Raw genomic sequence first — 13,620 nt, forward strand, 5'->3', positions numbered from 1 at the left:
GTTGGGAACCACACATGCAGAGATCCTCCGTTCACCTACTCTGCATCTCACATAGACACGGCGGATCAGACCAAAAGACAGATTTCCACCGGTCTAATGTCCATTGCTCGTGTTTCTTGGCCCAAGCAAGTCTCTTCTTCTTATTGGTGTCCTTTAGTAGTGGTTTCTTTGCAGCAATTCATCCATGAAGGCCTGATTCACACAGTCTCCTCTGAACAATTGATGTTGAGATGTGTCTGTTACTTGAACACAGGGAAGCATTTATTTGGGCTACAATCTGAGGCTGGTAACTCTAATGAACTTTACCTCTGCAGCAGAGGGTCTTCCTGGGTCTTCCTTTCCTGTGGCGGTCCTCATGAGAGCCAGTTTCATCATAGCGCTTGATGGTTTTTGCGACTGCACTTGAAGAAACTTTCAAAGCTCTTGTAATGTTACGGATTGAATGACCTTCATGTCTTAAAGTAATGATGGACTGTCGTTTCTCTTTGCTTATTTGAGCTGTTCTTGCCATAATATGAACTTGGTATTTTACCAAATAGGGCTATCTTCTGTATACCACCCCCACCTTGTCACAACACAACTGATTGGCTCAAACGCATTAAGAAGGAAAGAAATTCCATAAATTAACTTTTAACAAGGCACGCCCGTTAATTTAAAAGCATTACAGGTGACTACCTCATGAAGCTGGTTGAGAGACTGCCAAGAGTGTGCAAAGCTGTCATTAAGGTAAAGGATGGCTACTTTGAAGAATCTCAAATATACAATATATTTTGATTTGTTTAACACTTTATTGGTTACTACATAATTCCATATGTGTTATTTCATAGTTTTGATGTCTTCACTATTATTCTACAATGTAGAAAATAGTAAAAATAAAGAAAAAGCCTTGAATGAGTTGGTGTGTCCAAACTTTAGACTAGTACTGAATATATATATTTCGATTTTATGCCCTATTTCCAGATTCATGTCAGCCATGTTCTCATTGCATGTGAGATTCTTAGAGGGAGAAAGAGAGGACAGGGCATGGTTTATTCAATGGGATTTCAGCCTGATGAAAAGATACAGGGTGGAAAAAAGATTGTCAGGACCACATTACCATAATTAGTTATTAAAATTTAAATTGAGAGAATATACAATGACATGAAAATACAGAATCATATTTAAAACATGAACGGCTGTATTTCTGAGAAAAGATGTCCGTAATATGTGTATTTGTGCATTTATTAGAAGGTGTGTGTGTGTTTGCATGTGTCTGTGCGCACGTGCATTTATCTGTGTGTGTGGATCACTGTATATTTCTCCCCAGCACCCCACTGCTCCTCCCATGCTGAGAGAATAGGCTCAGTCATCCCAGAGCCTGCCTGGCTGTGTCTGCCTGTCACTGCAGGGTGAGATGAGACAATGGGAAAATATTCAGACACCAGGCTCATATCACTCACCCAGCGTGGAGAAACTGCTGTGTGCAAGCATTGGCAGACGGTAATGTAACTGTAAGTGGATGTTAAGATATATGAGAGGAAAATCATTAGATGGAACATAAGAATTTTGAAGGGTTTTATTGTAGCCGATGGTAGACTTATGAGAAAAAACGAAGCTGATAAGAGAAGAAACATACAGAAGTATACCAGAGGCATGCCAACACCAACACAGCACAAGGCCAGCTCTGTGGGCATTGATGATGATAATAACTACTGTATAAGCATCCCTATACACCATTTTGTGCCAGGTATACAAAATTATTTGAAGTACCAGCAGAGCTGAAATAAAACAGTAAAGTCAAAACAGAGAATCAAAATGGCCGATGACACAGAAAAGGCAGAGTAGGGACTGTAAACAAACATAGTCTAGTTAATGGCTGCCTGTCTCACAATGAAGAAATCAAACACACTAAGCTGATCAGAGGCATAGCCACGGGAAGTAGGGGTGCTGCAGCCCTCCCTGAAAAATCTGAATAAAAACAAAAAATGTAATAACACAAAAGTAGTGCACCTTTCATTCAGAACCTAAATTGAACCTAACTTCAACGTCTGGAAAATAAGTATTTTAGATGTCTTTTTGAAAGTTATTTTTCTTACTGGGACTATTTGCAGGGGCAGAATTTTTTGGTCTGGCCTATGGCGGCAAAACGCCAAGGCCCTGCCTGTCCATTTCTCTGTTATTGTCATTCTAATGGAATCCAGAAAGAACAAAACCCTGTCCTCAAACATTTAAAGATGCAAAGTTATGGGCAGACACAAAACATCCACATCAAATTAAATATTTTTCTTGATCAAATAACATGGAAACAACCACGTTTTGTGCAGTAGTAATTTACCATCCTTAAAACAACACTTCATGAAAATGTGCATTACTATATTGTACATAGGCTGGTCATCTATGGTTGTACCTGTAAACTTTCCATCACTATGAAGAAAAACTATGACCAATAAAGTCATTGAAGTACATTGAGACATCAAGTGGTTTGTGATGACATGATGTGGCTCAGTTGGTAGAGCTTGGTGCTTGCAATGCTAGGGTTGTGGGTTCGATTCCCACAGGGGACCAGTATGAAAATGTATGCACTCCCTACTGTAAGTAGCTCTGGATAAGAGTGTCTACTAAAATGGAAGAAGGATAAACTTTTCCGTTTTCACATAGAAATAAGTTACATTAGCAAAGTATTTCAAGAAACTGGAAAACATATCAAGCAAGTATTTATGTATTAACAGATTAACTTTTTTGTACAGATAATTATCAGACTCAAGTTACAAATACTGGTAAACACCCAAATATATTTAGTTTACATTTTTTCACAAAAATAGTGCACTGGGCCATTACTAGTCCTGTATTAGAAGACCAATATAGACGTCTTCAGTGCGGGCATTGTTTTTCTGCAGGTTTTTTTGCAGCACCCCCACCCCCAAACCACTTCCCGCGGCTATGATCAGAGGTTTGCCAACACATCAGTGGCCAGCTCGGAGGATGTTCCCTGTTGCTTCATTTAAATGCTTTCAGGACTTGTCAGATCAGATGAGTTTGTTTTGGCTGAGAATACTCAGATCCTTTGATCAATTATCCTGATTAGGGCAGCAGTAACCCGCATGGTGGTGTTTATGAGGCCTGAGTTGGACCCAAGCACACACACTTTTTTAAATATCCAAAACCACACAAACATGCACGCGCTGTCCCCCTTGTTAAAATTGTTTTTTTTTCTGTATGGCTTTCACTTGGCTGACCCGTGTCACCAACACACAAACAATTCAGTACAACACAACTTTATTTCTCCCCTGGGGACAAAACAGAAGGACACTTCTGGGTTCAACCTGGCTCTCTCCACACTCTATCGAGCTGTGAATCACACTGGGAGATGCCTTGGCATTTCTGCAGGTTAACCATGAGAAATGACCTCTTTTGCACCGTCGATTCCTGCCTGCCTTCAGGGGAGTAGAGAGGCAGGGCTGTCCGTTAAGGCCCAGTGACAGCAGCTGAGGGACTTGGTCTGTCTTGTTCCTGTGTAATTACTCATCTCAGTAAGGGGAGAAATGGTAACATGGGGATCTGTCCTTGTGTAACATTGCTGTTGATTGGAATAATACTATTAAAATAACAAAACATTTGAAAATAAACCATAGAGAATAAAATAAGATCTAAGATAGAAGGAGAAAGAGTTGAATTCTCCTGTCCTGATATGCACATTGGTCAATATTCATTGTGAAACATACAGTAAATAACCTACAGATAACCGTAAATAAACCTGAAAAATAGACTTGTCTGAATCTGATGCACCGAATGACATTGCATTGATTGTCCAAAGATTACAACACTCCCTATTTCAGTTGCAATTAGTTACATCACATTTTCTAATCAATTAAGCCTGGCTCCTGGTTGCAGGGTTTTACTGAACACCACAGAGCCTCCCACACCAGATTAGATTAACCCGCTCTGCATCTCCCTCTCACTCTACCCTTCCCTCTTTCCATGCTTCTTTCTCTTTCTCTCTACCTTTCCATCTTTCCATGTCCCCCCCTCTCTCTGCACACACTCATTCTCCCTTTCCCTCTTTTTAATTTCTCTCACTTTCCCTCTCTCCCCCTCTTCACCTTTCCCTTTTCTTAATTTCCATACACGGATAACAGGCCAAAAACATGTTCCAGAATCAATTTGTGATATATTGTAGCCTAAGCAAATGGCTAGGACTACTTTACAGGGTAATTATATAGGTGTACCCACTAATAATTAAGCTGTTATAAATCTTGTCAAGGGCCAAGTTCCAGTCTTTTCCCCCCAGACACATGCATTATGGTTAAAGGAGGCGAGAGACCCCATCAGCTGTGCCATGATCCAAATACACAGCTTTTGTTTCCCAACAAGGAACGTCTCCTTCAGGCCTGATAACCACATTCCTTTGGAACTGTAGCCTACGTCACAGAGGGCGTCTCTGTGTTCCAGCACGCCCGCCCCCTCTCCACGAGGCCTGGCCAACTGACAGTTACAATCACCGTCTTCACCCAACGGATTCACCCGCTTTAAACCCCCCCTTCACCTCTGCTTGTCGTGTTTTGCGGCCACGAATGCCTTCTCCGTCCATCAATCACGAGGGAAATATCCATGGACGCCAACCAATTTCCCTACACCGCCTTTAAATCCTGAACGAAAAACCAATGTTTTCCCGGCCCCTCTCAGCTCCTGTTCGAGCCGTCCGCCTCACAAAGGATTTGCCGACGTTCGGGAATTCCGCGTTTCATTCCTTTTTTTAGAACAGGATAGACCCGCCCCTTTCTTCATTTGTCAACACAAAGAGGATTTGACAACACTGTTAAAGGACCGCCCATCATGCCCAAATAAGGTTCATTTGCCCATACACGGCAAACAATCGATTCGAGTGTAACATTTTCCCTTCCTTATCCCGTTTATATGGTAGGTTCACTTCCGCCGTTGATGTTAAAGCAGTGCTATCATGGCGGAGCGCGTTCAGCAGCCCCCAGCCAAACGGCTCTGCTGTAGACCGGGTTATAATACGAATTGTAGACAGGGACAACGGGTCGGGGGTACGTTATGTGGCGGTTCGGGTACGGCCCAAGGTGGGTCGAGCAAAACCCTGAGTCCGGAGTCTCTGTTGGATATCTCGGCCCGGAAAGTGGCCGAGAAGTGGCCGTTTCAACGGGTAGAGGAGCGCTTTGAACGGATCCCGGAGCCTGTACAGAGAAGGATCGTTTACTGGTCGTTCCCCAGGAGTGAACGGGAGATCTGCATGTATTCTTCGTTCAATACGGGGGGGGAGGAGAGTGGAACTAGCGGGGAAAATAGTGATGAGACGCGGCTGCCTTTCAGACGAGGTATCGCTCTGTTGGAAAGCGGCTGTGTGGACAACGTATTGCAAGTCGGTGAGTGGATGGACCCAAGCGTATGAAAAATAACGTTATTTTATTTATTGAGTTTTCATGGCAAACAACCAGAGTTTGAAATATTTTTCAAAAGCACCAAGAAATGAAAAAGGAAGTGTGTTGAATTAGGTTTCAACAAAGGATTGAATGAGGCGACAAAGGGGGCTTTTACATCGCGGAGACGTTGGCGAGGCTCCTTTTTTACTAAAACCTAAATGTATTCCTCTAACAATAGAAATAGCTATTTTTTGCCTATGCACAGTTGTCTATGTTCTATGCCGATACATTTAGCCCAAATGTCTATGTAGCGTAATACATGTGTTTGCTTATGCATGACGGGATTTTTTGTTGTTGTTGCTTGGGTGAAAAATAACCATTACGGAAGTAAACGGTGGGATTTAATAAATGTGCCCATATACTTGGCTCGCATTCGAACATTTGGTTCATATATGCATTTAGCCAGCCTCAAATAGTATTTTTATATACTTTCAACTGAAAGGGGCGATGCTTTTCTGGGCAGTGTATGCCGAGAAGACGTTCAGGGCTGAGCCTTGTCGACTGTGTTTATTTTCCGAAGTGAAAGGCATGGGGGAGGTTTTCTGGCTAAACCAGCTAGAACATAGAGCTCTCAGCTGAATTGACAGTTCTTTCTACATATATGCCAACCTATTTCATAACTAGAAATATTTTTAGTAAAACAATAACACAGCAGCCTGTCGTGCATTCAAAGCATGTTGTATTTGAGTAGCTGCGAAATAGCAGTATTTCATGTTTTCGTAACACAGCCCTTGACTGAGTGTCGTATTTACCCAGTGCGCATATCAAACAGCCGTGAGGCATTCCGAATGAAAGCCTTGGTACTTTGTTCCCATTTTCATGTTCATTTGTCTTTTCAGCTTCCTGTCATCCTCCAAATGGAAGGCAAACAACAAAAGCGTATTTAATTTATTTTCACTGCTTGTTAAAAATAAGATACTTGGGAAAAGGGTGGGAGGAATGGCGATTTAAAGCCACATAGACTATTTTTAAATGGACCTTGATATGCACCAATTTGCAGCTAATTGGGTCAAGTGTGTTTCTTTCACTGTTGTTTTACTAAACGTTCTGACGCCAGGAAATCACTGACACGTAATTGTAATAATCACCAGCAGGCCCTACCTACCAAAACGTAGCCTATATACTCAAATGAACGCATGGCCATGTATTTTACCCCCTGCCTGACGGTGAGCTAGCTACCTGCTGGGCTCCCTCTGTATTCCAACTCATATGCCACCTTAGTTAGTTCATTAGGGCTCTTCGTCCCCGCCCTGGGAAAGCGTTCAGCGTTCTAATCCCATTACTCTATGTGGTTAATCTGAATTGTAATGCAATCTGCAAACGTAATTTTCTGCATGGCCATCCATCCCTCCCTGTCCCCTCCTCCCTCTGAACGTGTCGCAGTGGCTTGGCTGGGCTTTGTGCCCTAGCCACAGTGCCAACAGGGCGCCAGGCTGCTGACTATATAACACATACTGTAGGCCCAGGCAGACCTGTGTCTTTGTCTAGTATATATGCTAAATAAAATACAAATCAATAAATAGGCAAAGCACAGCTACAGTATGTACTCTAGTTTCTCTACTCTCTATTGGGGAAGAAATAATAAGGTGTATATATACAATAGAATGCAGTATGACATTTTTTTCATCCAAAACCGTGTTAAGGAATATGATTTTGCCTGTCAATAATGTAATATTGATATGGTTGTTAAGCAGGCAGTTAACCTACACATGTGCTGTGTGTGTGTGTGTGTGAGTGCGTGCACAAGATAGCACATAGTGCTCAATCTGCATGCTAGCAATGGAGAATGACAGCAGAAATTGTGCCAAGAAGTGATAAATAAAAGATGCAATCTTCCCTCGCGGGCTGCAGCTAGGGAAGGGAGAAGAGAGCGAATGAGAGAAGAAAAGACTGGGTCGCTGTGATCAGACCTGGGAGAGAAGATCAGTTACACATCTGTTTGGCACACATCCATATGTACAGTATAGTATACAGTACACAACCTCTCTACACAGGAAACACACACAGTATATGTGTAGGTTAACTGCCTGCTTAACAGCCATATTATTACATTATTGACAGACAGAATCATATTCCTTAACATGGTTTTGGATGAAAAAAGGACATACTGCATTCTATGGTATACATGACTCTGCTAACACCCTGACGGTCACTGTCAGGTGTCCCAGGCAGTATGGTTCATCCCAAGGCCATAGGAGGGGCTCTACCTATCTAGCCTGCTCAGGTCCTGCTGATTGGAAAGCTGCTTATCTGATAGCCAACCCATAGTAAACATGTCATGAACATGATTGCCTAGACGCGCGCACACACACACCACACACACCCGACAGGATATGGCTGCCCAGCGCTTCTCTCTCTCAGAGATCTATCACTGCTGTTTGCAGTCTATGAACACCGACACCGACACGTTGCAGTGTGTGTCTGTGTGAATAAATACACGTGTGTCTGTGTGTTCGCTATGCAAGCACGTGCAGGCCAACCAGAGGCCTTTTCCATATAGGCATGTGACACAGTACAGTGATAAGACGGATCTAGAATAGAAAATGAAAGTGGACGGAAAAGAAAGAATATGAAGAGAGAACTATTAGCCTATTGATAACAATGAATTCATACAGGCCTACAAGGTTATTATTGTGCATTATCTTGTCATCCTCCAATAACGGGTTAGAAATATTATAAATGTGTAATACACTGTCTTTCTATTCACAAATACATTATTCACGTCTGTGGTGTATATCATTTATCATACATTTATAACCTCATTATTAGACGTTAATATTCATTATCCCCTTTTATAAATACATTATCCTGGCCTCCTCTCTCAGCATATGTCTCGTCAACATCTATCCAGCTTGTAAAGCAGCTCTTACCGCCCCTCCCACAACACCCCACAGGGTCAAGTTAAACCCCTCCCCCTCTCCTTTACCTCGATTACCCCGTCTTGCTCTCTGTCTCTCGCACTTTCTCTCTCTGTCCGTTTCCATCTGTTCTAGGAGGCCAGGGTTTGTCAACACTGATCCTATTAGCTGTGAGTGTCTGTCTTATTGATGGGAAATATGGCCTCTAGCTCCTCCCCCACTCCTTACTCATCTACCGCTGAGTCAGAACATTTTGGGGGATTTGAGTGAGATGTTATTGTGTGTGTTTGGGGGGGTTGGGAGAGATGATGTCGTCTTCTGGTTATGATTATCACATTCTAGAGAGGTTTAGAGAGAAGTTTTACTCTCTACTTGGTGAAGTCGGTGTGAATTTGTGTCGACAGATTGTAGGCTAGTGGGAAGTGCGTGTACCTGTGTCTCGCTCTCAGTTCTTCATTGATCAGTATCTATAGTGTTGATGGGACAGTTTGGACATTTAACATGACCTGCCATTACAGATGAATATGTTGCTAGAGAAAGATACAAGCATTACATGACGTCGTGCGTGCGACAACGTTGGCTCTGACGATATGACACAGGGCCAGATAGGTGAACGTTGTGGTTGCAACTTCATCCAGAAATGATTGGCATTAAGACTGTCTGACATAAGATATGCGAGTGATGTAGACCCAGCCTATCATCAGACAGGGAGCTGGGCCTGTTTTTTTTGTTGTTGTGTAAACCCCAGCAGTATTTACACTTTGCTCCGTCAGTGGGCCGAGCTCATTATAACCATGCAGGCCCTAGTCATGCATGACAGCATAGCACACTGCCATTTTAAGCCCAGAAATGCCAGAATCCACATATCAGGGCCAAGATCTACAGGCTTGAACCTAACTGCCTGGCTGTTTCTCTGTCCTCTGAAGTGACTTCATTTCTGTCTCCCGCCCTTCTTCTGTACTGATCTGAGAGAGATGAGCCGGTGAAAGGCACGATGGGCCGCCGTGCTGCTTTGACACGTCAACTCTTTTCAGGTCCGTACAGTTGGAGAGGACGCAAAGGGTGTGTGTGTGTGTGTGTGTGTGAGATAAACGAGTCAGCTGTGCCGCTCCTACTGTCCCTCCCTGCTTCACCAAGCTAAGAATAGTGCGTTTGGCGACTCGTAATAAAACCACTCTGTCTTGTGTGTTTCTGTTAGATACTTCTTTATTTAGAGCTTCTATTCTGTACATCTCACTTATTCAGGCCTACAGCTACTTTCTGTTCACCCCAGGCTAACTTCATCAGAGCATCACTGAGATTACTGAGGTTATCATCACTCATTCAATATTATATTACAGCGCTTCACTGTGAGGAAGACGTGGTTTCATTTAAAAGGAGTGTGTGTGTGTGTGTGCCGGCTCTACCCTGACTCTACCCTGACTCTACCCCGACTAACCCAGTGCGTTACCCCTCCAGAAGGCCCTGGATAGGCATGCGTGGACATTTCTGACATTTCGTACACAGAAGTGCAGAATTTAATACTTGGCACTTAAATCTGGCATGGGCCTGTTGCTGTAGGGGAGGAGAGGACATGCAAGGTATGAAGGGCATACTTAGGGGGAACTCAGTATTAAAGCCGGAGCTGTTATAGCTGGTAGTCCTCTGATGTTTCATAGACATGGGAAAGAGGAAGGCACACTGGTGCGGATATAGATAGACCTAGCCTTCCTCATTCTTCCTTCTCATCCTGACATGTGAGGCTTCAGTGCATCCTGTTGGTCAGTGGTTAGAGCTGGGAGCTGTGGTCTGGTCCTGGCGTGGGGATGGCAGAGTGTCACCCCACAGTGAAATCTCACCTCGCGTCTTCAGACCACAGACTCTCACACAGGGCATCGATGTCCCCCTGCTACATCTAGCTAAAACCAGACTACAGCGCGGTTCACTCGTACTCATTTAGATTGGAGCTCCTACAGCTACCTTCCTTATTCCTCTTGAAAGTACCTCTGACGACTCCTTCTGGACCTAAGACTTGTAGCCTGCCCTAAAGGATGCCTTTTTTGGAATGTATGGTGGTCTGATTTGTGCACAGATCAGCCTTTATCCCATGCGTTTATTTAGAATGCCATTTTGCTACTGGCACACAGAACCCTATGTTCATTGTAGTGTTAGCCAGAAGGCCAATGTTCAGTGTGCCAGAAGGCTAACGTTTTGATCCAGACAAGGATAGTAGTAAAGGAAGACCAGGATGGCAGAACAGGCCTGATATGATCTCTAGCTACCAGACCAGTGTTCAGAGTAATAATGGTAGAACAATGTCACATTGTCTAATAATGACACGTTCATATCCTCCATTGTGTCTCAGTCAGACCAGTGTTGACCTTTCCCTTCCTATCATTATGGCTGCTCCTGTTCACACTCATTAGCAGCTAAGTACCTCAGTTAGAGGTCTGCACACACACACACGCGCTCCCTGACCCCCAACCCAAGTGCTCCCTGACCCCCAACCCAAGTGCTCCCTGACCCCCAACCCAAGTGCTCCCTGACCCCCAACCCAAGTGCTCCCTGACCCCCAACCCAAGTGCTCCCTGACCCCCAACCCAAGTGCTCCCTGACCCCCAACCCAAGTGCTCCCTGACCCCCAACCCAAGTGCTCCCTGATCCCCAACCCAAGTGCTTTGAAGTGTGGCATGTCAAAGTGTCATATGTAATCTATATAACACACACCTGTACATATGGCAGAGTTCTATACAGCCGGTTATGGCTCACACACCAGACAATGCCTTATGGGGATATGTACGGTATGAGTGGGGGAGGCTGGCTAGGCTTTTGTAGTGTGTCTGATTGTTATGTGAGAGATGTGGCCCAGCCTGTTGGTGAATTCCACTGTGGTAGAGGGGGGAGTTTGATTTTGAAATGATGGCATTGAACACACAATAGAATACACTGAATAGAATGTACATAACAGAATGGAGACTAGAGAATAGTGTACACTGAATAGAATGTAGATAGGATAATGCAGATCGTCTAGACAGACTTGTTTACTGAGGCTATTGCTTGGATACGGTTTCAGAAGACCAGAATGGTAGTAGTGATATACACACATTTCCTCTCTCTCTCTCTCTCTCTCTCTCTCCCACACACACACACCTACATTCACACACTGCAGTGCACGTGAACCCCGCGGCCCTACCAGATACAGTATATGCACCGATTTAATGCTGGCTATAATTATCTGCCCAATCAATGTTCTGGAGCGCATCCCCCGAACGAACACACACACACACACACACACACACACACACACACACACACACACACACACACACACACACACACACACACACACACACACACACACACACACACACACACACACACAGACACACAGACAGACAGAAAGCAAATGGAGACTCTCTTTGTTTGTGCCTCATATGATCAATTTGTATTGAAGCTGCAGTGGAATAGGCAGTGAACCGAGGCATAACTGCAACACACAGAAAGGGCATCACTCACATTATAGCAGAAAAGTATAGATCTGGACAACCTACATAAATATGAAGCATTTTCAAGACCTCCAAGTTAGTCTGAAATACAGGCAGAGGTGGAGATGTAGACCTATTTAGCCTTCTCTTAGATAGGTAAATATTTCATAAGACTGTGGCAAAGGAAATACTGTATGTGCTAGTATTGTAGTGGTTCTACAGTAGTGCTAGTTCAAGTGGGAGGATGAAAGAGAGAGAGGCCAATGAAAGGGAGGGATTACAGTAAAAGCGAGTGGGAAAAGAGGTATATAGAAAGGAGAGGGGGAGGAAGAGAGCCTGCCATGATAGATTTTTATTTAGTCACATGCACAGAGCTGTAGTTGCAGTGTACAGTGAAATCTGAGCTCCAACAGTTTAGGTGTGACTTAACAAAAAATGCTAATAATAATATATACATGTTTACAACTGTGACAATGATAAAATGTAAATGTCCATTGGGGTGTGGACATGTGGTTTGACCCTTTCAGCTCCTCAGAGACGTGTCCCCAATGGCGGAGCTGTTGATGAGGATGGTTACTAGCCTGGTACCTCCTGAACTCCACAATCAGCTCCCTTTGTTTTGCTGATGTTGAAGGGGAGGTGGTTTACCCGGCACCACACCGTCAGTGTGCCTACCTCCTCCCTGTCGGCCGTCTCGTCGTAGTTGGTAATCAGGCCTACTACTGTCGCGTCGTCAGCAAACTTGATGATGGAGTGGGAAGAGACCACACAGTCAAGGGTATACAGGAAGTACAGGAGAGCGAATTGGAGAGGGTCGAGTGTGTTGGGGAGGGAGGAAGTGATGTGGTCTTTGACTGGCCTCTCGAAGCAATTCATGATGACAGAAGTGAGTGCTACGGGTCGGTAGTCATTCAGATCAGTTACTTTCCATTCTTGGGCACTGGGATGATAGTGGACATCTTGAAGAAGGTCGGGATAACGGTCTGAGCTAGAGAGAGATTGAAAATGAATGTCCAAAAACACAACAGCTACCCGGCCTGCACATGCTCAGTGGGCGTGGCTAGGGAAGCCGTCTGGGCCAGCTGCCTTGCGAGGCTTAACACGTTTGAATGACTTACATACGTCCTTCGTGGAGAACGTAAGCGCGTAGCCCTCGTTGTCTTCAGGGGCTTTCCTCAGTCGTTTTGCTTGAAGCGTGATAAAAGGTGTTTAGCTTGTTCGGTAGGGTGGCGTTGGTGTCCGGCGTGACTGGCTTTCTTTTTGTAATCTGTGATTGTTAGAAGCCCCTGCCACATATGCCTCGTATCCATCCCTCTGAATTGCTCGTCCCCTTTGTCCCCATACTTGTGTCTCGCCATCTTGATCGATCTGCGTAGGTCGTGTTTGTACTGTTTAACCATACAATTGTCCCCGGTCAGGTTGCCGTGTTTATAAGCAGCATCTCTCTCCTTCAGTTTCCTGACAAGGCTGCCATCAATCTACGGTTTTTGTTTCGGGTATGTTTTGAAAGACATTGTCGGTATCCCTTCATCTATGTATTTTTTTAATGAATCCGGTGACTGGGTTGGTGTATCCATTGATGTTATCCCCAGATGTGACCTGGAACATATTCTTGCCCACGTGATCAAAACAGTCTTGGAGCATGGATTCTAATTGGTCAGACCAGCGTTGTACAGACCTGACCACCGGAACTTCCCTCCTTGAGTCTTTTGTTTATCGGAGGGGAGGAGCAAAATTGAGTCATGGTCAGATTTGCCGAAAGGAGGACGGGAGATGGCGTTTATAACCGTGTCGAAAAGGCGTGTGGCAGTTGTACGGTGTAGAATCTCCACGAGTTGGACAGTCAATGCGTTGATGGTAATTCTGCGGCAAGGTTCT

The 13,620-nt window shown here is 44.3% G+C and overlaps 1 protein-coding gene across 1 annotated transcript in view; it reads left to right on the plus strand.

The window, feature by feature from the left end:
* Positions 1-4,868: 4,868 nt before the first annotated feature.
* LOC139543696 (zinc finger SWIM domain-containing protein 6-like) overlaps positions 4,869-13,620 on the plus strand; it is a 44,985-nt gene continuing 36,233 nt past the window's right edge. Inside the window, exon 1 of the mRNA XM_071350023.1 lies at positions 4,869-5,363. Coding sequence (XP_071206124.1) covers positions 4,937-5,363 — 427 coding nt within the window. The 5' untranslated portion in view covers positions 4,869-4,936. The remainder of the gene's footprint in view (positions 5,364-13,620) is intronic.

The sequence above is a fragment of the Salvelinus alpinus genome, chromosome 18 (assembly GCF_045679555.1).
Source record: "Salvelinus alpinus chromosome 18, SLU_Salpinus.1, whole genome shotgun sequence".
NCBI classification, from domain to species: Eukaryota; Metazoa; Chordata; class Actinopteri; order Salmoniformes; family Salmonidae; genus Salvelinus; species Salvelinus alpinus.